The sequence below is a fragment of the Hyperoodon ampullatus genome (genome assembly GCF_949752795.1).
Source record: "Hyperoodon ampullatus genome assembly, chromosome: 6".
NCBI classification, from domain to species: domain Eukaryota; kingdom Metazoa; phylum Chordata; class Mammalia; order Artiodactyla; family Ziphiidae; genus Hyperoodon; species Hyperoodon ampullatus.
Genome location: NC_136919.1, coordinates 45786151 through 45813694, shown reverse-complemented (window position 1 = coordinate 45813694; position 27544 = coordinate 45786151). Strand labels below are relative to the sequence as shown.

General features: G+C 38.2%; 1 protein-coding gene across 2 annotated transcripts in view; it reads left to right on the top strand.

The window, feature by feature from the left end:
- UBAP1 (ubiquitin associated protein 1) overlaps positions 1 to 27544 on the top strand; it is a 54266-nt gene that overhangs the window by 2003 nt on the left and 24719 nt on the right. For both annotated transcript variants that reach the window (XM_079706318.1, XM_079706317.1), the window contains exon 2: positions 27340 to 27380. In XM_079706318.1, coding sequence (XP_079562444.1) covers positions 27347 to 27380 — 34 coding nt within the window. In that variant the 5' untranslated portion in view covers positions 27340 to 27346. The remainder of the gene's footprint in view (positions 1 to 27339; positions 27381 to 27544) is intronic.

Genomic DNA, 27544 nt, shown 5'->3' with positions numbered 1-27544 from the left:
TAGCGTACAGTACCTTAAATTAGGTATTAAATAAGCTGCTTCTTGGAGTCAAGAAAACCTTGAGTTGAAGCTTAGAAATAACTGGATTTAGTTTCCCACATAGCATGGGAATCCTTGCATCTGTATCACGAAGATAAGTGAAAATCTATCCTCTTTTCCAGAATCTAATTCCTTATAGGAAAGAGCCTTTCAGTCAGAGAAAGATGTAAGCAGGGTGTTGCTCTTCTAAACCTGTAGCACACAATTTCTTGTAATATTGGAAAATAATTTGAATGTAAGAATAATATTTTCCTATGAATTGAGAATTATAATTTCAGATTTAAAAAATTTTAGGTGAGGGCAGCTAGATTTACAAAGGGATATGTGCTAAAATTGGGTCTATATTAATGAGTAGGCATTGTTAAACACTTTACATAATCTCACTTAATCCTTACAATTTGTTTAGGTAAGCAGGTCGTGAGAGGCATGCTTTTTAGGTGTTGAGGAAACTGAGGATTAGAAAAGTTGAGTAACTTAACCAAGTTTACTAAATTTGTCCGATTTCAGTGCCTTTACTGCATCTGTTACATCATTTTGCCCCACTTAGATGGTCACAGGGCCATTCAATTCCTATCAAGTAAATTTAAAGTATAAGCATGAGTTTTAAAGTAATACCATTTTAAACTACTTGTTCTCACTGAAATAGTAGTGTAACTGGAATGATAAATAGTTCATTACAATTTTAGTCACTTAAGATATCATCAGTATTCTAGGAGGAAGTAAATACCTGAATATTTTGTACTTTACAAAATAAACTGGATAAACTAGATAAGGGACTAAAAGTTTTTATACTTGTATTGCTGAGTCAGGTTGGACCTGCTTCAGCAAGGGCCAAAATTTGTATTTGGCAGTAATCCTCATGTGTTCTCAGAATTTTGGGTTGGTCATTGTCAGTTGCTTAATGCTTACCAAACACTTCCAGTGTTTGAGTCACTGAATTGGCTCATGGTAATTGTGAATCTTGTGGTTTACTGAGTCAAGAGCCAGCAGTGTGTGTGTTTTGGTTGTTTCACTTCCTCCCCAACACTTAATATTGTCAGAGTTTTAAATTTTTTTCAAATCTCTTGGGTTTGAAATAGTATCTACTGTGTTTTTATTACCATTTCCCAAAGTTGAGCATCTTTTTTGTATGTTCATTGGCCATTTGTGCTTCTGTGATGTGTATATTCCAGTTCTCTGCCTATTTTTGAGTTTTTTTCTGATTGATTTTTAAGAGTTATTTATTTATTTTGTATACTAATTATTTGTTAGTTGATGGTTTGCAAATATCCTCTCCCAATTTGTGACTTGTCTTATCTCTTCATAGTCTTTTGATGAGAAAAGTTCATAATTTTAGTGAACTGAACTTTTCAGTCTTTTATGCTTTTTATATCATATTTAGGAAATCCTCTTCTAGGCATGCTATTTTAATAAATACAAGAGTATACGTGTCTGTCACATGGCATCTAATGTGACATTTACTACCAATATTTGCTTGATTAGAAAGGCCAGCTTCTCAAGAGTTGTTTGTATTGTCTTTGGAGTTACAGGGCCAGACTTTTTTAAAAAAATAAATTTATTTACTTTTGGCTGCATTGGGTCTTCGTTGCTGCGCGTAGTTGCGGCGAGCAGGGACTACTCTTTGTTGCGGGCGTGTGGGTTTCTCATTGTGGTTGCTTCTCTTGTTGCAGAGCACGGGCCTTAGGCTCGTGGGCTCAGTAGTTGTGGCGCACGGGCCTGGTTACTCTGCAGCACGTGGGATCTTCCCGGACCAGGGATCGAACCTGTGTCCCCTGCATTGGCAGGCGGATTCTTAACCACTGCACTGCCAGGGAAGTCTTGGGCCAGAGGGTTTTAAAAGCAGCTTGAGTTGTGCCTTATACACAGGTTACATATATTTCCCCAAACTGGGAAACTAACAGATTTGTGAATGATGTATGCATTTTACAAAATGTTAATAATGTGGTATGACAGTGAGAGAGTTTTCTTGTGCGGACAATTCATGAGTCACTCATTCTGAGCAGTTAGGATTTCTACTAAAATATGTTTAGAAAGATTTTTTGATATCTAGTCCTGTCTAGTGTGGGCTTTATCAAGAATAATTGTGGTTTGTGAGAGAGCTGATGTGGAAACATTTTGGAAGAGTTTTTTTGTTTTTATTTTCAAGTAATACAATATTATATAATTAGGATAAAATTAGGTGGAATGTAATTACATTAAGTAAAAAGGAGAAATAGTAAATTTTCATAGTTAAACAACAACTTTGGACTTCCCTGGTGGTGCAGTGGTTAAGAATCCGCCTGCCAATGCAGGGTCCACAGGTTCAAGCCCTGGTCTGGGAAGATCCCACAGGCCGCAGAACAACTAACCCTGTGAGCCACAACTACTGAGCCTGCGCTCTAGAGCCCGCAAGCCACAGCTACTGAAGCTCGTGTGCCTAGAGCCCGTGCTCTGCAACAAGAGAAGCCACTGCGATGAGAAGCCCATGCACCACAACAAAGAGTAGCCCCCTCTTGCCACAACTAGAGAAAGCCCGCACGCAGCAACGACGACCCAAAGCAGCCAAAAATAAATATAATTAATTAATTAATTTAAAAAACCCACAAAACAAAACAAAACAACAACTTGTTCCTGTGTGTTGGGGGGGGGGTTTCGGTTTTTTTTGCTCGTATGTTTATGGTATTTAAATTGCATTAGATACATTTAAAAGAATGAAGTACTCTTCTTAGTATTGGAGAAGCTACATCTGTTTAAAGTTATGATGGGGAATTCCCTAGTGGTCCAGTAGTTAGGACTCCGAGCTTTCACTGCCAAGGGAGCAGGTTCAATCCCTGGTCAGGGAGCTAAGATCCTGCAAACCACGTGGGTGGCCAAAAGAAAAAAAAAAATTATGATGAATATTGCAAACTGACTAGAACATATGTGAGGGAGGATATGGTTTTTCTGTTTTGTTTTTTAAACTCCCTGCCCAGTTCTTTGGACTGTGTGGCTCCTATCCACCATTAAACCCTTATCTCTTAGGTTATTTTTATAAAAATCTTGAGCGATTTGATTTACTCTGTCGTGTATTAAAGCCTCTAAAAACTTTTTTCTTTTTTTCATGAGAAGACTATGGAGTACTATGAACTTTGGGAACTGTTCTTCTAAGCAGTTGGATGTTCTGATCCTGGCAAAGATCATGTTGAAATATAAAACATCCACCAGACTTTAATTATACTGCAAATACTGTATAGTGATATACAGTACACCCTTGGTATTTGTGAAAGATATGTCCGTAGAGTTTTGATAATCCTTGCATAAATACCATACTTTAGAATGTCCCTCATAGCTTATAGAAGAGTATAATGGAAAATTTTTAGTTACCATCAGATTTGATGGGTAAATAGAAGAGAACAACAGAATTAGAGATTTTGATGCTAAACTCAGTCTTCAACTATCTTTAACCCCCAGTCTTTTGCTGTTTGTCACTGCTGGCTGGCCTATCCCCAGCCTCTTTTAATAACCCTTTGGAGACTCAAGGTCAGACTGGCTTTGCTTGTCTTGTGCTGCATCTTATCATCATGGTCTTAGTCCTAGGCAGGGTTCATATCCTCATTTCTTCCTTCGTTAGTAAGAATGGAATCTTCCTAATCCTGACATCTTCCTATAGTTTGGGAGTGTTAATATTTCCTTCTAGAGTTCAGTGGCGAAGGATATGGGCAGTAAATTCCCTATTTTCTCCTTCAGGCAGATTATACCTTATACCACACCATGTATGATAAATGACTCCTTTCTGTGGGTGGAATTCAAAGTCAAATGTCAGCTAGATTACAAATTATTATATGGAGTGGAATTTAGGCGTAGCTTGTGAATTCTCAAAAAATTTTCTTCCATCAAAGGTTACTCTGTTTCCAAGTGGTAACACCAATAGGAAATCAACCAACCAACTTACCACAAATTTTGTTCTGAAATACTTTAAAATTACTGAAGGTTTTGAATTGTTTATATCCTGTCCCATCCATTTTCTGAAACAGGAAATTCTAGCTAGTTCTTATAATTTAATAGGGAATCTAACTTTATCCTTGTAGTAGATAGTTTTTACAATAACATTTCACTTACCTGGCTTATTCAGAGAACTTGGTGTTTTATATAAGCAGAATTTTAAGATAATGGAACGTTTCTTTTTTTTTTTCTTTTTTTTGGAACGTTTCTTTTTTTTTTTTTTTTTTTTTTTTTTTTTTGCGGTACGCGGGCCTCTCACTGTTGTGGCCTCTCCCGTTGCGGAGCACAGGCTCCGGACGCGCAGGCTCAGCGGCCATGGCTCACGGGCCCAGCCACTCCGCGGCATGTGGGATCCTCCCAGACTGGGGTATGAACCCGTGTCCCCTGCATCGGCAGGCGGACTCTCAACCACTGCGCCACCAGGGAGGCCCGGAACGTTTCTTTTTTGAGAGCCCATGTTAAACAAAATTATTGGTAGATTATTAAATGAGAATCTTTTATAACTATACCTTTTATAATGCAGTCAGTAATAATGTATGGCTTACCCCATAATAATGTAGGTCTTACTCCAAATGTCTCTAGGAAGCTATGCTTTTTGAGTTGTTGGGTCTCTGTTTAAAAAAAAAAAATGTTTTTGGTCTGTATGTATTACTGGCAGTAAAATTTAGTGAAAGAGTGTACATGTTAGGGTAACTGAGGCTTATTTTATTTAGTATTGTAAGAAATTATATTTAGGCACAGTTCTAGTTTGAGATGTTCTTGATCTGTCAAATATGATAGCCACATAGTGCAGATATAAAACTTTTTTTTTTTTTTTTTTTGCGGTACGTGGGCCTCTCACTGTTGTGGCTTCTCCCGTGGTGGAGCACATGCTCCGGACGCGCAGGCTCAGCGGCCATGGCTCATGGGCCCAGCCGCTCCACGGCATGTGGGATCCTCCCGGACCGGGGCACGAACCCATGTCCCCTGCATCGGCAGGCGGACTCTCAACCACTGCGCCACCAGGGAAGCCCCAGATATAAAACATTTTTATCATTATGGAAAGTTCTTTTGGACAGCACTGTTCTCGACACATGCTTGTCAAATTTTATTGTGCGTGTAGATCACCTGGAGATTGTGGTAAAATGTAGATTCTGATTCAGTAGTTCTGGGTGGGCTTGCAATTGTGTATTTTAATAAGCTCCCAGGTTATGTTGATGTCCCAAGGACCATACTTTGAATAGTAATTTTAAAAAATAATTTATTTATTTTATTTTTGGGCTGCGTTGGGTCTTTGTTGCTGTGCGTGGGCTTTCTCTAGTTGCAGCAAGTGGGGGCTATACTTTGCTGTGGGGCGCGGGGTTCTTATTGCGGTGGCTTCTCCTTGTTGTGGAGCACGGGCTCTAGGTGTGTGGACTTAAGTAGTTGCGGCGCGCGGGATCAGTAGTTGTGGCTCGCAGGCTTAGTTGCTCCTCGGCATGTGGGATCTTCCCAGACCAGGGCTCGAATCCGTGTCCCCTGCATTGGCAGACAGATTCGTAACCACTGAGCCACCAGGGAAGTCCCTCAATAGTAAAGTTTTGAATTTACAATAAAATGAGGTTGATTTGGGACCTTTTTATGAGATGTTTTCTTAATATAAGCTTTTTAATTAACGTCTTTTGCCAGGAGAGATTATATTGTAATGGACAGAACTCTGGACAGTGAGTTGAAAGATCTAAAGTTCTAGTTCTGGTTTCCCATTTAAAACTAACCATCTCAGGCTTCCCTGGTGGCGCAGTGGTTGAGAGTCTGCCTGCTGATGCAGGGGACACGGGTTCGTGCCCCGGTCCGGGAAGATCCCACATGCCGCGGAGCGGCTGGGCCCATGAGCCATGGCTGCTGAGCCTGCGCGTCCGGAGCCTGTGCTCCGCAACAGGAGAGGCCACAACAGTGAGAGGCCTGCGTACAGCAAAAAAAAAAAAAAATAATAAGATCTGGTTTAGGAAAGTGAGGAGGTCCCAGTAGACAGTGGTAGCTATTGCTTGTGTTATCTTATTTTGTCCTTATAATAACCCTTTTGATTTACTTCATATTAACATTTCTTATATTATTAATCTTTGCTTTTACTTATAAGAAGAATGTGTTTGTTGAGTTTTGTTATTAGAGATATATTACAACCCGTTTTGATAGATACTTGTAAAACAACTAAGATTTGTTGAAAGGTCTGCCATGTGCTTTTTGTTTTCCTTTATTGGAAATCATTTCATAATAAAATATATGAAATTATAAAATATAGAAGAAAAATTCTTTTGTATATGTATTGTATGTACCTTTAGCTTTAGAAGTAGAGCTCTTAGGACAATTGCCAATAATCTTATTATGTTAATTGCTACATTTGGTAATCTGAAGCAAATCTGTTAGTGGATAATTTTCAAAGGATGAGGAGCCTTTGTTGATTTTGTTTCCTAGACTCTAACTACACAGATATCTTTTCTATAACATTTCCTATCCTAATTTCCCATTTTCTAAAAGGCTTGACTTATGCTTTTTCTTTTTTTGAACCCAGGCCGAATATTGCTCTTTGAACAGGGGGAATAAATTCTTTCATATTAATTATGATTATAAATCTATTTAGTTTTATTCTTATTCTACGTTTTCTGTTTACCCTCCTTTTTTCTTGTTTTTTAAAATCTTTTTCTTCCTTTTGATGAATTTTTTATATTTGACTTATTTGCTTTAGTTATTTGAAAGTTGCTCATCCTATTCCTTTTTTTATGTTGGTTGCTGTTAGAATTTTTATATGTAATTTTAAAATTCATTTATTTATTTGGCTGTTCCGGGTCTTAGTTGCTGCATGCAGAATCTTCGTTGTGGTGTACAGTATTTTTAGTTGTGTCATGCGAACTCTTGAGTTGTGGCATGTGGGATCTAGTTCCCTGATCAGGGATCGAACCTGGGTCCCCTGCACTGGGAGCATGGAGTATCAGCCACTGGACACCAGGGAAGTCCAATGTATGTAATTTTTATACATAAAATCCATATGTCCTGTATATGTAATCCCTACAATAAGACAAGTTTGTTTTACTTCCTCCTCTCTTCCATATTTCTCCCATTTTCAGGTCATCTCAGATTTTAGTTCCAGATCACTTATTTACTTTTATGTCAGGAATTGCCTTGGACTACGTATATTTTACTGATTTATTTGCCCACTGCTTTTTCTGATGTTTTCCATTTCTCCTACTTTAGATTAATTTTATGCTTTGGTAAACTATATCTCTGAATTCTTTTTTCAGGGAGGAATCAATGAAGAGGGAATTTTCAGTCTTTAGATGTTGAAATGTTTTCATTTTGCTCCCTTATTTAGATACTAGGGTTCTAATTTTACAACTATTCTTAATTAGATTTTTGAAGATAATTGCTCCATAATTTTATAGCCTCTGTTGATGATAGTGAGTTCTTGAAGCTAGTTTTATTCTCTTTCCTTTGTATATAACCACTTTGTATCTGGAAGCTGTTTGTTGTTCAGACTTTTAAAAATCTGGTGATGATCTAAATTTTTATGATATGTCTAGATTTCAGTTTTTACCAGTGCATTTTGCTTGGTACTCACCTCTTCTAGTTTCAAGACTGTGTTATTTATTTATTTAGCTCTTAGAGGTTTTATTTCTCTTTTTCCATACTCTCAGTTCTCTCCTGAAAGTCCTGTTAGACCAATTTGAGAACTGCTTAAAACTGTTGATCCTGAGCTTGAAACAGTTTCACCATGGCATATTTTTTCCACCTTCTAAACTCGTCTGTATTTAGGGCTGGATTTTTAAAAATAGCTTTATTAAGGTATAATTCATATATCACGAAATTCAGTCATTAAAAGTGTAGAGTTCAGGGCTTCCCTGGTGGCACAGTGGTTGACAGTCCACCTGCCGATGCAGGGGACACAGGTTCATGCCCCGGTCTGGGAAGATCCCACATGCCGCAGAGCAGCTGGGCCCGTGAGCCTTGGCCGCTGAGCCTGCGTGTCCGGAGCCTGTGTTCCGCAACAGGAGAGGCCACAACAGTGAGAGGCCCACGTACTGCAAAAAAAAAAAAAAAAAAAGTATACAGTTCAGTGTTTTTTTAGTATTCACAGCGTGGTGAAACCGCCACTACAGTCTGTTGAAAATGTTCCAGAGCATTTTCAGTACCCCAAAAAGAAACCTCATGTCCATTAGCATTCACTCCCTATTCCACTCTCCCCACAGCCCCTAGCAACCACTTATTTACTTTCTGTTTCTGGATTTGCCTATTTTAGACATTTCACATAAATGGAAATATGTAGTCTTTTGTGACTTGCTTCTTTCATTTAGCATGTTTTCTGTGTTCAACCATGCCATTTTTTTTTCCCATAAGTTTATTTTATTTATTTATTTTTGGCTGCATTGGGTCTTCGTTGCTGCGCACGGGCTTTCTCTAGTTGCAGCGAGCGGGGGCCACTATTCATTGTGGTGCGCAGGCTTGCAGTGGCTTCTCTTGTTGAGGAGCATGGGCTTTAGGTGTGTGGGTTTCAGTAGTTGTGGCATGCAGGCTCAGTAGTTGTGGCACACAGGTTTAGTTGCTCTGCGGCATGTGGGATCTTCCCAGACCAGGGCTCGGACCTGTGTCCCCTGCATTGGCAGGCAGATTCTTAACTACTGCACTGCCAGGGAAGTCCCATGCCATTGTTTTTTATTGACAAATAATATTCCATTGTATGTATATATCATGTTTAATTTATCCATTTGTCAGTTGATGGACGGTTGGGTTGTTTCCACTTTGTCTATGTGGATTTATGTTTTCATTTCTCTCAGGGATTACACTTAACATCTTAAATTTCGAACAGTCTAGTTTGAACTGATAACCGACTTAACTTCAATATCATACAAAGACTCTGATCCTGTATGGTTCTGTACTACCCCCTTTAAACGTTGTTGTCACAAATTGCAACTTATGTGCAACATGGATGAACCTGGAGGGCATTATGGTAAGTGAAATAAGCCAGGCGTAGAAAGACAATAGCATAGATTTTTTTTTTTGAGTTGTGTTGGGTCTTCATTGCTGCGGGCGGGCTTTCTCTATTTGCGGCGAGTGGTGGCTACTCTTCATTGAGGTGTGCTTGCTTCTCATTGCGGTGGCTTCTCGTTGTGGAGCATGGGCTCTAGGCACATGAGCTTCAGTAGTTGCATCACATGGGCTCAGTAGTTGCGGTACGCGGGCTCTAGGGCACGCAAGCTTCAGTAGTTGTGGTGTGTGGGCTCTAGAGCGCAGGCTTAGCAGTTGTGGCACACGGGCTTAGTTACTCCGCGGCATGTGGGATCTTCACAGACCAGGGCTCAAACCCGTGTTCTCTGCATTGGCAGGTGGATTCTTAACCACTGTGCCACCAGGGAAGTCCAGTAACATAGATTTATAATAATTTTTGTGCATTAAAAAAAAATCTGTACTAAATAAAAAGGGGAGTTGGAAACCAAAAACAATACTAGCTTTTAGCCCATTCTTTTTTAAAATTTATTTATTTATTTATGTATGTATTTATTTATTTATTTTTGGCAGCGTTGGGTCTTTGTTGCTGTGTGCAGGCTTTCTCTAGTCGCGGGGAGTGGGGGCCACTCTTCGCTGTGGTGCACGGGCCTCTCATTGCAGTGGCTTCTCGTTGTGGAGCACAGGTTCTAGGTGCACAAGCTTCAGTAGTTGTGGCACGTGGGCTCAGTAGCTGTGGCCTGCAGGCTCTAGAGTGCAGGCTCAGTAGTTGTGGCTCACGGGCTTAGTTGCTCCACGGCATGTGGGATCTTCCCAGACCAGGGCTCAAACCTGTGTCCCCTGCATTGGCAGGCAGATTCGTAACCACTGTGCCACCAGGGAAGTCCTAGCCCATTTATTCTTAGCAGAGGTCTTTATTTCTTCCTGAGGCTTTGAGTTACTGTGGTATTCTGCTATTTCAGCCTGAAGGACTTTTAACATTTCTTGTAGGCAACAAACTCTCTCAGGTTTATTTATATGAGAATGTTTCAGTTTCTCCCTCATTAAAAAAAAAAAATTATCTATTTTTTGGGCTGTGTCGGGGCCCTAGTTGCGGCATGTGGGATCTTTCATTGCAGTGCGAGGGCTCTTTCTTGGAATGTGTGGGCTTCTCTCTAGTTCTGGTGCACAGGCTCAGTAGTTGTGGCACATGGGCTCTCTGGTTGTGGCACGCGGGCTCCAGAGCACATGGGCTCTGTAGTTGTGGCGTGCAGTCTCCAGAGCGTAGGCCTCTGTAGTTGTGGCATGTGGGCTCAGTAGTTGTGGTGGGCAGGCTTAGTTGCCACGTGGCATGTGGGATCCTAGTTCCCTGACCAGGGATGGAACCTGTCCCCTTCATTGGAAGGTGGATTCTTAACCACTGGACCACCAGGGGAGTCCCCCTCCCTCATTTTTTGTTTTTTTAATTAATTTATTTTTGGCTGCATTGGGTCTTCCTTGCTGTGCGTGGGCTTTCTCTAGCTGTCGTGAGTGGGGGCTACTCTTCTTTGTGGTGTGTGGGCTTCTCATTGCGGTGGCTTCTCTTGTTGCGGAGCACGGCCTCCAGGTGCGCAGGCTTCAGTAGTTGTGGCATGAGGGCTCAGAAATTGTGGCTCATGGGCTCTAGAGCACAGGCTCAGTAGTTGTGGCGTATGGGCTTAGTTGCTCTGTGGCATGTGGGATCTTCCTGGACCAGGGCTCGAACCCATGTCCTCTCCATTGGCAGGCGGATTCCTAACCACTGCGCCACCAGGGAAGTCCCCCTCCCTCATTTTTGAAGGACAGTTTTTGCCAGATACAGTATTCTTGGTTGACAGTTTTTTTTTCTTTTGGTAATTTAAATATGTCATCCTCCTGTCTTCTGTCCTCCATAGTTTCTGATTAGAAATTGGCTGTTAATCTGTTGAGGCTCCCTTGTAAATGATGAGTTGCTTCTCTTGCTTTTAATGATTCATTCTTTTTTTTCAACAGTTTGGTTATAATGTGTCTTGGTTTGAATCACTTTGAGTTTATCCTACTTAGAGTTCATTGAGCTTCTTGGATTTGTAGATTCATGTCTTTCATCAAATCTGGGAAGATTTTGGCCGCTATTTTTTAAAATAGTCTTTCTGCCCTTTTCTCTTTTCTGGGACTCCTGTAATGTGGATGTTGATATGCTTAATGGCATCCCACAGGTCTTTTAGGCTCAGTTTGCTTTTCTTTATTCTTTTTTCTTTCTTTGTAGACATTGCTCTATCTTCAAGTTTGCTGATTCTTCGTTTGCCTGCTCAGATCTGCTGTCGTACCCATCTAGTGCACTTTTTGTTTCAGTTAGTATATTTTTAGCTCCAGAATTAAAACTACCGAAGTACAGAAAGTTGAACATGAAAACCTTCTTTTACCTTCTTCCAGAACTAACCATTGTTAACAGTTTGGTATGAATCCTTTCTGATTTTTGTGTACATACAAAAAGCCATGCAAATATATGTGTTTGTTGAGGGTTTTTTTTTTTTTTAATTTTTATTTATTTATTTATTTATTCATTTATTTATGGCTGTGTTGGCTCTTCGTTTCTGTGTGAGGGCTTTCTCTAGTTGCGGCAAGTGGGGGCCACTTCTTATCGCGGTGCACGGGCCTCTCACTATCGCGGCCTCTCGCTGCGGAGCACAGGCTCCAGACGCGCAGGCTCAGTATTTGTGGCTCACAGGGCTAGCCGCTCCATGGCATGCAGGATCCTCCCAGACCAGGGCTCGAACCCGTGTCCCCTGCATTGGCAGGCAGACTCCCAACCACTGTGCCACCAGGGAAGCCCCCTGTTGAGGGTTTTTTAAGCTTTTTATTTTGATACCATTTCAGATTTACCAGAAAACTTGCAATAATAGTACAAAGAGTTGCTGTATACCTTCTGTTGAGATTACCTACATGTTTCATATTTTTGTTCTGTTCTTCACTCATTCTCCTTTCCTATCATCTATCTGTCCTCTATTTGTATTTACATATACATATTATTTTTTTCATAATTGCTTGAAAGTAAGTTGGGGACTTCCCTGGTGGCGCAGTGGTTGAGAATCCGCCTGCCAAGGCAGGGGACATGGGTTCGATCCCTGGTCTGGGGAGATCCCACATGCTGCAGAGCAACCAAGCCTGTACGTCACAACTGCTGAGCCCACGTGCCACAACTTCTGAAGCCCATGTGCCTAGTGCCCATGCTCCACAACAAGAGAAGCCACCGCAATGAGAAGCCTGCGCACTGCAATGAAGAGTAGACCCCGCTTGCTGCAACTAGAGAAAGCCCGTATGCAGCAACGAAGACCTAACACAGCCAAAAATAAATAAGTTAACAAAAAAAAAGGAAAAGAAAAGTAAGTTGAAGACACGGTACCCGATTACTGCTTTACAGTGCGTGCTTCCTAAAAATAAGAACGTTCTCTTACATAGCCACATACTAATGATCAAAATCAGGAAATTAACTGTTATTGAATCACCCATTGTCCAGCAACATTCTTATAGCAAAAGAACATCCTGGATCATGCATTACATTTAGTGGTTTTGTATTTTTAATTGCCTTTCATCTGAAACAGTTTCTTAGCCTTTGTCTTATGACTTTGACATATTTGTAGAGTACAGACCATTTATTTTATAGAACGTCTCTCAAGATGGGTTTGTTTGATATTTCTTCATGATTAGATTCAGGTTGTTTGATACTTCCTCATGATAGTTTCACTTTTGGCAGGAATACCACAGAATTGATGTGTTCTCAGTGTATCATATATGGAGGTGTCAGTTTGTTCCATTACTGGTAATGTTAATTTTGATCACTTGGTTAAGGTGGTGTCTGCCAAGATAAAGTTACTGTTTTCTCCACCATACTTAATAAAAAATATATTGTGGGGAGATACTCTGAGACTATGTACATATCCCATTACCCTTGTGGAACTTGAACCCACTTGTTTTAGCATCTACTGATACTGATTCTTCAGATTATTGATATGATGGTTGCCAATTATGAGTTAGGTTTAATGCACAGTTTTAGAAAATTAAAATGTGATTATTCTGCAGCCTCTTTCATTTTACACTATAGCAGTAGCATCTTTTTATTTCTTTATTTTAGAAAGTTCCAAACTTATAAATGTAGATCTAGCCATAATAGCTGTCAATCTGCCTTTCTTCCTCCCTCTCTCCCTCCCTTCCTCTTTTTCTTTCATTCTTTCTTTTTAATAAATTTCAGGTATACAACATAGTGATGCACAATTTTTAGAGGTTATACTCCATTTATAGTTATAACAATCTTATTTCATATACATGCCCTCTTCCCAGTTATTTTGTAGCAAATCCCAGTCATATCATTCCATCTGTAAATATATTTTTGTGTATCTCTGAAAGATAGGAATTATAAAAAAACTGTAATACCATTGTCCTACCTTAAAATTTAACTTATTTAATATTATCAGATATCCAGTTAGTGTTCATATTTTCCCAATTGTTTTGACTTTTTTCCTCAGTGTGTTTGGATTGGGATCCGAATAAGATCTGTATGTTGTGATTGCTTTATTTATTTAAATAATATTTTTTAAAATTTTAATTTAATTTAATTTATTTATTTGGTTGCGCCAGGTCTTAGTTGTGGCTAGCCGGCTCCTTAGTTGCAGCACGTGGGCTCCTTAGTTTTGGCATGCAAACTCTTAGTTGTGGCATGCATGTGGGATCTAGTTCCTTGACCAGGGATTGAACCTGGGCCCCATGCATGGGAGAGCAGAGTCTTAACCACTGCACCACCAGGGAAGTCCCTGTGATTGCTTTAGATTTATTGCTTATGCTCTTTTTTAACTTACAGATTCCCTCCTTTCTATTTTTCTTTTTTTTTCTTTGAAATTCTGTGTTGAAGGAAACAATTTTTCCTGAAAAGTGTCTTACAGCTAGGAGTTTGCTGTTTAATTCAATTTACTACTATTTCAATTAGAATTTAGTGTCTATATATAAATATAAGTATACATATATACAAATATATGAGGTTTGTTTCTTATTTTCCTTTTTTTCTCCTTCCTTTGTCAAATTTTGGTATCAGTATTATGCTTATCTCATATGATAACTTGGAAATTTGGCAACATTAATTTAATAGGTACTTACTGAGCACTATTTACAGACACTATGCTTGGTGAAATTGTGAACAAAACCAAAGTGGTTCTTGTACTCATAGTGCTTAAAGCCTAGTGGGGAAAGCTAGGCAATAAATAAACCCTGTATAAAACTACAAAGTGCAAAGCTGTGTTTGTTTCCATTTTATGTGTTGGAATAATTTAAGTAAAATAGGAATAATTTGTTGTTTAAAGACTTGCTAGAACTTTAAATAAAATCATCTATTCTGATGCTTATATTTACATAAAATTATTTTATTTGCCTGTGAAATTACTTAGCAACCCTTACCTTCTCTCCTCAGATCCTTGATATTATTCTGTGAAGTCGTGCCATTTTTATATTGTTTGTTCCCTGGTATTGCACAGTGTTCCCCTGGGGGTATGAGTTTTCAAGTTTGGTGAGCAAGGCTCTGTTACTTCTTTGTTTCTATGGGAAAAAAATCATTCAGATTTCACATGACTGAAACAGTCAGAATGATGCAATCTACTGAGTGTGAAGACTGTTGAAAAAACAGAAAAATTATGTTTTTGATTACTTATCTCAGGTCAGATTAATAGCCTCTGATATGATAATCAGCTTCTTTGTATTTTAAACTGACCAATTATTTTGTATTGGCTTCTAGTAGAGTGAAATTGTTTTATTAGTGTCAAATAGTAAGCGTTTTCTTCTTCAAAAAACATGGGTGTGGGGCTTCCCTGGTGGCGCAGTGGTTGAGAGTCCGCCTGCCGATGCAGAGGACACGGGTTCGTGCCCCGGTCTGGGAAGATCCCACATGCCCCGGAGCGGCTGGGCCTGTGAGCCATGGCCGCTGAGCCTGCGCGTCCGGAGCCTGGGCTCCGCAACGGGAGAGGCCACAACAGTGAGAGGCCCGCGAAACGCAAAAAAAAAAAAAAAACCATGGGTGTGGACTATGTATACCTACTGAGTCATAGATTCAACAAGTAATTACATGTGTTTATGTGCCCTCATAACTAAGAATATGAAGTCTTGTGATATCTTTCTTATATATATTACTATAAAAATGATTGAAGTACATAGTTATAAAAGAATGTGTCTAGACCCTTAAAGGTTTTGCAAAGATTGTCAGAGGTAATTTACTCCAGGCCTCTCTTTTTACAGAAGAAGCCCTGAATTTTTTTTTTTCTTCTTCTTTCTTTGAAAAGTTTTGACTGGCTCTAAACCATACCAAATTGATGAAAGAAGTGAGACTAGAACCTAAGTTTTTAACTGTCCAGAGTGCTCTTTTCTCTCTTGTATTCTGCCATAAGTTGTGATGTAGTTTTTGAAAGAGTTGGGGAGGAGATGATATTTTTGGTTCAGCAATTTCTTGAAATTATTTTTTCCCAGTTAATGTTTATTCATAGTTTAAAAAATTAAGTTGGATAGGTTTATGGCTTTATTTCCTCTTGGGACGTTGTGCTCTTACTTGCTGAACTCTAAATTACATTAAAGGGAATGTTAAGTGAATTTTAATAAATTGGTTAAGATATTGACTTGAAATTTTTAATTGGCTAATGCTTCATGTCATGACTCCCAATTCTAGCTTTTAGCTAGTCAGTACTTTCCTGTTCTTACATTATGTTAGCCTCACAGGCCTTACCATTTCATACTATTTATTGGTAACTACAGGAAATCATTGTTTAACTTTTTTAAGGGCATTGTTTTGTCTCGTTTCATTCCCAAGTTACGTATTAGTTAGCGATATAAAATTATCATATTTTCAGAAAGTTTGAGAGGGCAAGAAGATATGAAAAGGCCACCTCTGCTAAAGATTAGACACTGTGCTTGGAGGATTAAGAGGAGCCCAGAGTCCAGGAAAATCCTTGTTTGGATTTTTCTTGACCCATTTTGGAATTAACTAGAGTTCTTAACTGCAGTTCTGATAAAATCACATTGAGTCAGTAACTTGCCTTGACAATACTATATTATCTTTTTTAGGTACTACTTGTTGCTTTTTAAATTTTAGTGAGCTGATATTTAACTATAACCAGTTTTTATTAAACTGTGAAATGAAGTTTGCATTCAGTCACTATTTGCTTTTCTTAAAGCCTTTAGTATACTCTATGGTTAGTAGCTTTGGTAAACACCTCATTTGCAAGAGAAATTAATGAGAAACCTTGTACAGTACAACAATTTGACTTTAAAAATAATCTTTTGTTTTCAAAGTTTTTCATGAGGCAAGCATTTTGTTGGATTTTAAGTCTCAGAAAGTTGTTTTTGCCCACTAGCTTTCTGTATAGAGTGAAATGGGTTTTATGTATTTGGGCAGTTGTGCACTGTTACTGTACTTTTGTTTGTTTGGAATTTATTTTGGTATGGAAGTGTGAGGTGAGCATCCAACTTTACTTTTTCCTAGGTGGCTGCTCAGCTGTCTCATCACTTCACAGATTTTAAATGGCACTTTATTTATTTTTTTAAAATATTTATTTATTTCGTTGCTCCAGTTCTTACTTGTGGCACGCAGGATCTAGTTGCCTGACCAGGGATCGAACCTGGGCCCCCTGAGCTGGGAGCGTGGAGTCTTAACTGCTGGACCACCAGGGAAGTCCCTTAAATGGCACTTTAAATGTCTACTCTGTCCCATTGATCTGTTTATGTGCCAGTACAGCACAGCTTTAAGTGTTGTGTTTTCTAATAAGTATTTTAATATCTGATAGGCTATTCTCCCTTTATTATTTTCTTTGGAATTTTCTTGGCTACTGTTAATTGTTATTTCCATATGACCTTTAGAGTTAGCTTGTCTAGTTAAAAAAATGAAAACAGAAGACTCCAGTTTTCATTTGCATCATGCCAAATGAATATAGCAACTTAGGAAGAATTGATCTTAATGATGTTGTGTGTCCTAGCCAAGATTATCATATATTTTTCTGCAATTGTATATGTCTTCTTTTGTGTCTCAGTAGCTTTAGTTTTCTTCCATTACATCTTAGTTTATTCCTACTTCTTATCTCCTGTGGTATATCATGCTTCCTTTATACTTCTTATCTGGTCATTGTATATATAAAGGGTATTTGTTTCAGAATATTCATTTGTAATTAAACACCTTTTTGTATTATATTTGTAATAGTTTTTCAGTTTGGGGGCTTCCTAGGGAAAGTCTATCTTCTGACTCTTTATACTTTTTACTTCTTTCATCTGATGTTAAATAAAGCAATTGTGATAAGACATCTTTGTCTTGTTCCTGTGCTTAGTGGAATCTTTATATAGTTTCCCCATTAGCATTCTCTGGCTTTGGTATTGAGAGGGATGATTTTTGTTATTGTTTTAACCTTATGTTAAGGACATGGCTATATGATTTTTCTTCTTAGATCTATTAATATATGGTGAATTATATCAACAGATTCCTAATGTTGAACTGTCCTGTATTCATGGAATAAATCCCACTTGGACATGATGTATTCCTATAATGTACTACTAAGTTTGTGTTTTTTATTTTGAGGATTTTTTAATCTGTATTTATACATGAGATTTTTCTGTAGTTTTTTTCTTTTATGGCGTCATATTCTTACTTTAAAAAAATTAGAAACCTTCCTTCTTTTCTTATGTTTTAGAACCATGAAAATCTCATTGGACTAAGGTTTCTTTTGGGTGGCAAGAGCTCTTTGATAATTTTTTTCTCTTTCCTCTTTGGTTATAGGTCTTGTTAACATTTCTACCTCTTCTATGGTCAGTTTTGATAGTTAATATTTTTCTAGAAGATAATCCATTTTATCCAGGTTCTCAAATGTATTTGACAGAAGGGGAACAAAGCAATGATTTGGGATTATTTTAATTTCCTCTATTATTTTGTATACATATCCACCCCCCGCCCCCTTTTAAAATTAAGTTAGCTGGATGGTTATAATTTTCCAAAGAATCAGCTCTTGGGTTTATTTATTAGTTGATCTGTTTTTCTGATTTTTAATTGATTATTTTCTGTTTATATCTTTGCTGTTTCCATTCTTGTGTTTTCTGTGGGTGTGGTTATTTATACCCTAAGTTCTCATGCTGTGAATTTTCCTCTGAGACTGCTGTGTGCTATAGATTTTCCTGAGTACTGCTTTAGCTGCATGTTGTAGGTTCTCAAGTGCAGTATTTTCATTGTCGTTATCTTTTGCATTTTATTTTTGGTTTCCTCTTTTTTTTTTTTTTTGGCTGTGCCATGTGGCTTGTGGGATCCTAGTTCCCTGACCAGGGATCAAACCTGGGTCCCCAGAAGTGGAAGCGTGGAGTCCTAACCACTTGACTGCCAGGGAATTCCCTTTTGGTTCCTGCTTTGATCCATGAGTTCTGTAAGAGCCAGTTTAGTAATTCAGGTAGTAGGACTTTTTTGTTTTCTGATGTAATTAAATTATAATTTTTTGCCTTTTGACTATTGGCTGTGCTACTGTTGATTTTTGAAATTCATTGGAGTTTTCTTTGTGGCCTAATAATTACTCAGTTTTTTGTAAAGTGTTCTGTGGGTACTTGAAAGGTATATTCTGCTCTTCATCATGGATTGCATTCTTTATTGTCAGTAAAGTAGAACACCTATTACACTTCCATGAAGTCTGTTACCTAGAACCATTTGTATGTTTTCAGGTATTCTTAGTGGTCTAGAAACCTCCGAATTATTCTTTCTTCTGTCTCTGAGATTACAACCTTTTACTAGTTACATACTATATTGTTTCTCTTTTTGTTTTGTTTTGTTTTAACATGAAAACATCACTTCCTTTATTTTGGGTTCCCAAAATCAAAAATAAGATTAGAACTAATATTAGGTCTATCACAGATATTTACTATGCTCAGTGCAATAATGCACTAACAGATTAAAAAAAAAAACACTGCAATATTGTACATCTTTTCTGTGTTTTACATCATTTTTCCCACAGCTATTGAAAATTCAAGCATCAGTTTGAAACACAACCAACATGACAGGCTATAAATTGTTAATAGTTCTGCTTCTTTGGAAAAGCACTATTGTGGCATTTGCTCATTTTAGCAGGTAGCACAAGGGGAAAAAATTAAGAAAAAATAGTTATCTTACCAGTGTCTGCAGTTTGTTTTCCCTCTGTTGCTCACTATATTTTTTCCCCCTTAATTACAAAGTATGTGTATGTATGTCAGTTGGTAGATATGTTCTCAATATAGGAAAGTTGGAAAGAAATAGCATAAAAAGAAAAAATCAAAAGCCTTACCTGTAAACCCATCACCCAGATATAACCACCATTATAAGACTATGTCTTATCCTTATTTGTTTCCATATTCACATAGATATACTGCCCTCTTTTCCAAAATGGCAAGGTGTTTAACATATGGTTGCCAACTTTTCATTTTGCCAGTAAAGACATCTTTATTTATTTATAAATTTTTTTTTTTTTTTTTTTTGGCAGTACGCGGGCCTCTCACTGTTGTGGCCTCTCCCATTGTGGAGCACAGGCTCTGGACGCGCAGTCTCAGCAGCCATGGCTCATGGGCCTAGCCGCTCCGCGGCATGTGGTTTCTTCCCAGACCAGGGCACGAACCCATGTCCCGTGCATCGGCAGGCAGACTCAACCACTGCGCCACCAGGGAAGCCCCATAAATTTGTTTTATTTATTTTTGGCTGCGTTGGGTCTTCATTGCTGCGTGTGGGCTTTCTCTAGTTGCGGCGAGCGGGCTTCTCATTGCAGTGGCTTCTCTTGTCTTGAAGCACGGGCTCAAGGAGTGCAGGCTTCAGTAGTTGTGGCACATGGGCTCAGTAGTTGTGGCTTGCGGGCTTATTTGCTCTGTGGCATGTGGGATCTTCCCAGACTAGGGATCGAACCCGTGTCCCCTGCATTGGCAGGCAGATTCTTAACCACTGCACCACCAGGGATGTCCCTAAAGACATCTTTAAGACGTTACTGTGTAAATGATACCACTTAACCTGAATACTGAATATTTAATTTGGAAACAAAACATGAATATTTTTCCTTCATTTTATTATACCATTATAGATTTATGGTATGTTTAGAGTTGGCTGATTATTCAGTCTACTACCCTTATCTTACCCATGAAGAAACTGAGGCTCCAAAATGTCTCTTGAGACCTGAGAGAGAAGAAAGCTTTTTGTCAATGAGTATAGTATAGTCTAATATTAACATTTTAATGGCATTTACATGTGTGATTTTTTTTTCTTTTTTCTTTTGGCCGTGCCACATGGCTTTGACATTTTAATGGCATCTACATGTGTGATTTTGTTTTCTTTTTCTTTGGCCATGCCACAGGGCTTGTGGGGTCTTGGCTCCCCAACCAAGGATTGAACCCGTGCCCTTGGCAGTGAAAGCTCGGAGTCCCAACCACTGAGTCCCAACCACTGGACTATGCCAGGGAATTTCCTACACGTGTGATTTTTGTCATATATATGTTGTATGGATGTTAACTTGGTTTTCAGACTTGAAATTTGATGATTACCAAAGCCATCTTTCTCTGTAAATTGGAGAATTTCCAGGATTAATTTGCATCTTGGGAAGTTCCTGATTACAGCTCACATTGTTGTGTGTGATTAGGATAGTTTACTTAGTTGTTAAATTGCTGTTTTGTATTGGGAAGATGTTTGTAGTGTGTAATTTAATGATGATAGGAGAAAGGGAAGAAAGAAAATTAGAACATTAATATTAAATTGCCCTTGGGCTTTCTCTTCCCCTTACGAAGCTGCCTGGGCCTTGCTAATATGTTTTCATTCTCCTGGTCTCCTACCCTTACTTCCTTTCCCCTACCCTCCTCACCTTTCCCTTTTTTTCATTCCTTACTCTATCTCTTCTGCCTCTTGCATTCTAACTCCTTCTCTCCCTGCAGTTCTATTCTTGTTACCTATTTCCCCATCTCTCTTTGTTCTTAGATGTCTTTAATCAGTGATTCAAAATTTTAAGTTATCCGGTTTTCTTCCTGTAGCATTTGAACTAAAGTGGCACTGAACCAGCAAAATAAAACATTGCTTTTAATTCTTGGTTGCTTCAGGGAATTCTACACTTTATTAGTGTAAAGTCTATGAATTAAAAATGTGTGTTATTGTTAGCTCTACTTTTCCTTTAATAGAAGCATTTATATTTATTTTAGCAGAAATTTATGATTGCTTAAGAATTTTTTTCTCATGTGAGCATTTGTAATTTTACATTTGGGGCAAATACATTTTTTTCAGTCTTGTTTTGTGTACATTTGTTACTTAGTAAAAGCAACTTACAAAAACATTTTAAAACTTATACTTATTTCCCATCATTTATATGCTTTTAATGAACACTCTTCGTGCCATCACAACCTAGTTTCTGAATGTTCCATAATTTAATCATTTTCATGATTGAACATTTAGATTATAGGAAAGTATTATAAAATAAGTAGTTATAATTAAATAAAATATAGGAAGTTTATGTGGAAGCTCATACACACACACACACACACACACACCCCACTTAATTTTGCTCAGATGTTCCAGGAAAAAAAAGTTGACCCTAAGTAGCTATTAAAATGCTTTTGATACTTCAGAGATAGTGAAGTGTTACTGCATAGCAGACATTAGAAAAATCTTTAAGTGACCAAATATGGATGGATTTCTCATATTCTTATGGTTTGTGGAAAATATAATAGGAGTTGCGTTCAGTGAACTATTTTAATATTTAAAGAAAACCCCTAGATAATCTACATTTTATCAGCTCTATTGAGTCATAATTTTAAAGAATTTTCACCTGTTTTTTAGTAATAAGGGGTACTGTGTTTTAATTTTCATTTATTAGTCTTTCTTTAAGAGAAATTTTGCTTTGTTGCTGATAATATGCATGTTTCTTTTTTTAATTTAATTTTATTATTTATTGTTGGTTGTGTTGGGTCTTCGTTGCTGCATGCGGACTTTCTCTAGTTGAGGTGAGCGGGGGCTACTCTTCGCTGTGGTGCGCATGCTTCTCATTGTGGTGGCTTCTCTTGTTACGGAGCATGGGCTCTAGATGCGCAGGCTTCAGTAGTTGTGGCATACGGGCTTAGTTGCTCCTCAGCATGTGGGACCTTCCTGGACCAGGGATCAAACCCGCGTCCCCTGCATTGGTACATGGATTCTTAACCACTGCGCCACCAGGGAAGTCCCAATATGTGTGTTTTAATGGGGTAGGGTGTAGTTATTGATTTGCATTTCCCTGACTAGTGAAAAATGTGTTAAACATCTCATGTGCTTCTTAGTCATTTGTGTATTTTCTTTGGAGAGTTGACTATTCAGATTCTTTTGCCAACTTTTTTTTTTTTGTGGTACGCGGGCCTCTCACTGTTGTGGCCTCTCCTGTTGCGGAGCACAGGCTCTGGACGCGCAGGCTCAGCGGCCATGGCTCACGGGCCCAGCCGCTCCACGGCATGTGGGATCTTCCTGGACCAGGGCACAAACCTGTGTCCCCTGCATCGGCAGATGGACTCTCAACCACTGCGCCACCAGGGAAGCCCTTGCCAACTTTCTAATTGGATGTCTTTTTATTATTGAATTGTAGAGTTATTTATATATTCTAGATACAAGTCCCTTATCAGATAGATGATTTGCAATATTTTCTCCCTTTCTGTGGGTTTTCTTTGGTTGAGGCTTTTTTTAAAAAGCCATTAAAAATTCATTTAAATTTGATTGATATATATACACTAATATGTATAAAATGAATAATTAATAAGAACCTGCCAAATAAAAAAAATAAAATTCAAAACTCTTCGAGGGAAAAAAAATTCATTTAAATTTGCTTCTTTAAAACATTCCTGATGTTAGGTTGTTCACAGAATTATTTATTAAATCAGAGCCCCCCCCAAACAAAAGAAATCAGAGCCTCTCCCAAGCCATTTACCTCTCAAAAACAGCTGCTTCTTCAAACAGCTGATATCCCACAATATCAATAAATATTAGGAACACAGAGATGAAAACACTGATTTCCTGCACCTGTGTGTGAGCATATTCCCAGGTCTCATTGCTGGATGCTTAGATTCTGCTTCTTTCAACAGAGATTTAGAAAAAATACATTTCTGGTCTGTGCCTCTGTGGGAAGACTGAGGCTGCCAAGAATCTTGCTTCTGGGTTTAAAAGTCTCCCTGTATTGTTGTGGTTTATGTACATTATGATGACACTGAAGCCTGTAAGAGTCTATGAAATATCTTCTGTACATAGAAGAAAGTTAAATCATTGTCAGTATGGTTTGTTGGTTCTTTGAAAATTGATGATCCATATACTTTAAAATTTTAACTCTCGGGCTTCCCTGGTGGTGCAGTGGTTGAGAGTCCGCCTGCCGATGCAGGGGGACATGGGTTCGTGCCCCGGTCTGGGAAGATCCCACATGCCACGGAGCAGCTAGGCCTGTGAGCCATGGCTGCTGAGCCTGAGCGTCCGGAACCTGTGCTCCGCAACGGGAGAGGCCACAACAGTGAGAGGCCCGCGTACCTCAAAAAAAAAAAAAAAAAAAAAAAAAGAATGGGCTATTGGAAGTGGTTTGTTTTATTTGTTTGGTAGCTGCTTTTCCCCCCCACTAAAGAGAGTTAATTTATTATCCTTCAGATTGTAAAAATTAATGAATAAATGTCTCTTTTACCAATGACTGAAATTATTACTTATTTCACTCATAATAGCCATTATGAAAGTGAAAAAATGTCACTCATCTTTCTCTTTCCCTTCCTCTGTACCTAAATAATCATTCTTTAGTTTGAGTACCTTATCAAATTCAGAGCTACTTTTTTTTTTGGTAATAGCTTTATTGATATAATTCATATCTCATACAATTCAACCATTTAAGAATACAATTCAGTTTAGCGTATGCACAGAGTTTTGGGACTATCACCACAGTCAGTTTTAGAACATTTTCATCACCCCATAGAGAAATTTGGTTCCTGCTAGCCATGGTGACTGCATTGTAAAAACAGTTTTAGCCTTGCTCTTTGCGATGTTTAAAAGGTATTTTACCAGTTAAAGACATAGTGTTAAAATAATGTTAATTGAATTTGTAATCTTCAACTTGTGTTTCATGCTTTCTTTCTAAAGGAGCCTAAGCTAAGAGAGAGATAAACCGATTTACTTGCACTTAAATTTTTTTTTTTTGCTTTTAAATTGGGAAGAAATCCATTGTTAGAAACCGTACTTCACTGTAGAAAACCCTTGTCATCAGGCAGAAAGCATACTAATAGAATTTGGTACAGCCATATAATATGTTATTTTGAATTTTGGCATTTTTTTTTTTTTTTTTTTTTTTGAATTTTGGCATTTTAAAAATGAAACTTTATTCTACTCCTAGTGGAGTAGCTTAAAATATTATTAGTGTTAGTCAGTGATTCTCTTTTATCTAATTTCGATGTAATGGGTATATATATACACTTTTTAAAAATTTGAAAGTATAATTTACATATAGTAAAATTTACCCTGTTTTCAGTTCTGTGATTTGTGACAAACGCATATAGCCCTGTAACCATTAGTGCAATCAAATATAGAAGTTTCAATAACCTCAAAAAATTCCCACATTCCCTTTTATATAGTCAGTTCCTTCCCCCACTATTAGTGTCCAGTAGCTAGATTACTTTTTTGTTCTTGTTGTTTTGCCTATTCTGGAATATTGTAAATGGAATCCTATTCCACACATATATGTATGTAACCTTTTGAGTTTGGCTTCTTTCACTTACCTTAATGCATTTGAGATTCATCCAAGTTGTTGTAGTGTATCAGCATATCACATACAGTTCACCCATTTAAAGTGTACAATCCAGTGGCTTTTAGTATATTCACAGAGTTGTGCAGTCATCACCATAATCACATTTAGAATATTTTCATTACCCCAAAAAGAAACCCTGTATCTCTTAGCCATAATTTCCCCATTCCCCTGAGTTAATTTTTATATACGGTGCAAGGTATGGATTGAGGTTTATTTTTTGCATACAAATGTCTGGCATCATTTGTTGAGAAGACTGTCCTTTCCCCTTTGAATTGCCTTGTACCTTTGTTGAAAATCAGTTAACTATATGCATATGGGTCTATTTCTTTTTTTTTTTCACTGTCATTATTTTAATTTCATTTTGAACAAAAAATCCACTTGTTGCATACTTCACAGCACACAGCTCTTCTGATCTACACATGTCTGGGTCAGTTTGAATTCTTTTCTCAGTGAAGTACAGCCTAAAGCACTTGAGTGGTTGGTCGTTATGGTACATCTTTGGGACATTTTTTTCATATGGGTCTATTTCTGTACTCTGTTCTGTTGGTCTGTGTGATATATTTATGCCATTTCCGTACTGTCTAAATTACTCTAATAGTAAGTCTTGAAGTTAGGTAGTAAGTTCTCCAGCTTTGTTCTTTTTCAAAATTGTTTTGGCTATTGTTTCCTTTGCCTTTACATGTAAATTTTAAAATCAACTTGTCAATTTCTTAAAATCCTGTACAGATTTAATTATTTTGAATAATTTTCACATGATAGGTGCAATATACTTGCCTTCTTTAAAAAAAAACTTACAGTGGAACATACAGGCATACCTTGGAGATATTGTGGGTTCAGTTCCAGACCACTGAAGTAAAACGAATATCACAATAAAGCAAGTCACGCAAGGTTTTTTGGTTGCCCAGTGCATGTAGAAGTTATGTTCTGGTGGGGGGACTAAGATCCCATATGCTGGGTGGGGGGGTGGGCAACTAAGCCCGAGGGCCACAACTACCAAGCATGTGGGCCACATCTAGAGAGCTTGTGTGCCGCAACTACAGAGCCCACGAGCCACAACTAGAGAGAAGCCTGCGTGCCACAACGAATTTCCCACATGCTGCAACTAAGACCTGATGCAGCCAAAAAAAAAATGGTTATTGCTAAAAAATGTCATAACAATTATAATAGTAACATCAAAGGTCATTGATCATCATGGCAAATATAATTATAATGAAGAAGTTTGAAATATCGTGAGAATTACCTAAATGTGACACAGACATGAGGTGAGCAAATGCTGTTGGAAAGATGGTGCCTTAGACCTTAGACTTGCTCAATGCAAGGTTGAGCATACCTTCAATTTGTGCAGTAAAGTGAAGTGCAATAAAATGAGGTATGCCTGTAGATCATTTTAAGTATGATGCCTTGCATTGTATTGTAGGTAATACAGGCTAGTAGAGACCATACCATACATTTGTTATGCTTACGTCTTAGGTAAGTTAAAGGTCTAAACATCATATCAAGGGAAATAAACTTTTGAAGATCTCAGATTGTCTTCACAAGAAAAGGACTTTGTACCTACTCATGTAAGGGCAAAGTGCAAAGATAATACTAAGCTAGATGTGTGGTTTTATGGGTTTTTCTTCCTTCCTGTTTTGGAATTTTTTTTTTTTGGCCACACCACACGGCTTGTGGGATCTCAGTTCCCTTACCAGGGATTAAACCCAGCCCGGCAGTGAAAGCTCCGAGTCCTAACCACTGGATTGCCAGGGAATTCCCCTTTTTTGAAATTTTTATACAAAATTAAAACAGTACAGAAGGTTGTATGTCATGATTCCCTAATTCAGAAATGTCAGTCTTAGAGTTACATTTGTCAGTAAAAGGTCTATATTTACATACTGAATAAAATGGGATATATAAAAAATCTTGACAGAACTACAAATATTGACATTAGTAGCTTATATCAGGAAGATAAATGTTTAGTAATTTTTTTGACAGTTTGTGTATAAATTGGTCAATGGCCAGTTTGCTGTTCTAATGTGTTTTTTTTTTCCAGAACATGCAGATTCAGAAATGTTTTTTTCCTAGAAAAGTGGTTTCTCCCCCTTTCTGCTTTCTTTTTTGAGACTTTGGGACTGAGAAGTTTGAGGGTTATGTCAGTCCTGGAACCTTTTAGTCTTCTGGTTTCTTTTTGTAGTCTTGATTTTCTTTCTTTTTTTAAGCTATTTATTGATTGATTGGCTGCGTTGGGACTTTGTTGCTGCCTGCGGCTTTCTCTAGTTGTGGTGGGTGGAAACTACCCTTTGTTGCAGTGCATGGACTTCTCATCGCAGTGGCTTCTCTTGAGGAGCACGGGCTCTAGGCACGAGGGCTTCAGTAGTTGCGGTGCATGGGCTCAGTAGTTGTGCCGCATGAGCTCAATAGTTGTGACTTGTGGGCTCTAGAGTGCAGGCTCAGTAGTTGTGGCGCATGGGCTTAGTTGCTCCGCAGCATGTGGGATCTTCCCGGACCAGGGGTCGAACCCGCGTCCTCCGCATTGGCAGGCGGGTTCTTAACCATTGCGCAACCAGGGAAGTCCTCAATTTTCTTATAATGGTTTGTTTATATCCCCTCAAGGCATAATGCGCCTAAGAAATATTTCTTTGTTTTTCAGGTTCTAAATGGCTTCTAAGAAGTTGGGTGCAGATTTTCATGGTAAGTGGACTGTTAGATATCACGGTTTAAGTTTTGATCTGATCAGAGAATTTGAAATCACATAAAGTAAGTGTCCCTTTTTGTTTATTTAAATGAGCGGCTTGAGGAAAATAAAGTTGTACAACAATGTAGCATATTCATTCCATAGGACTTCACATAACTTT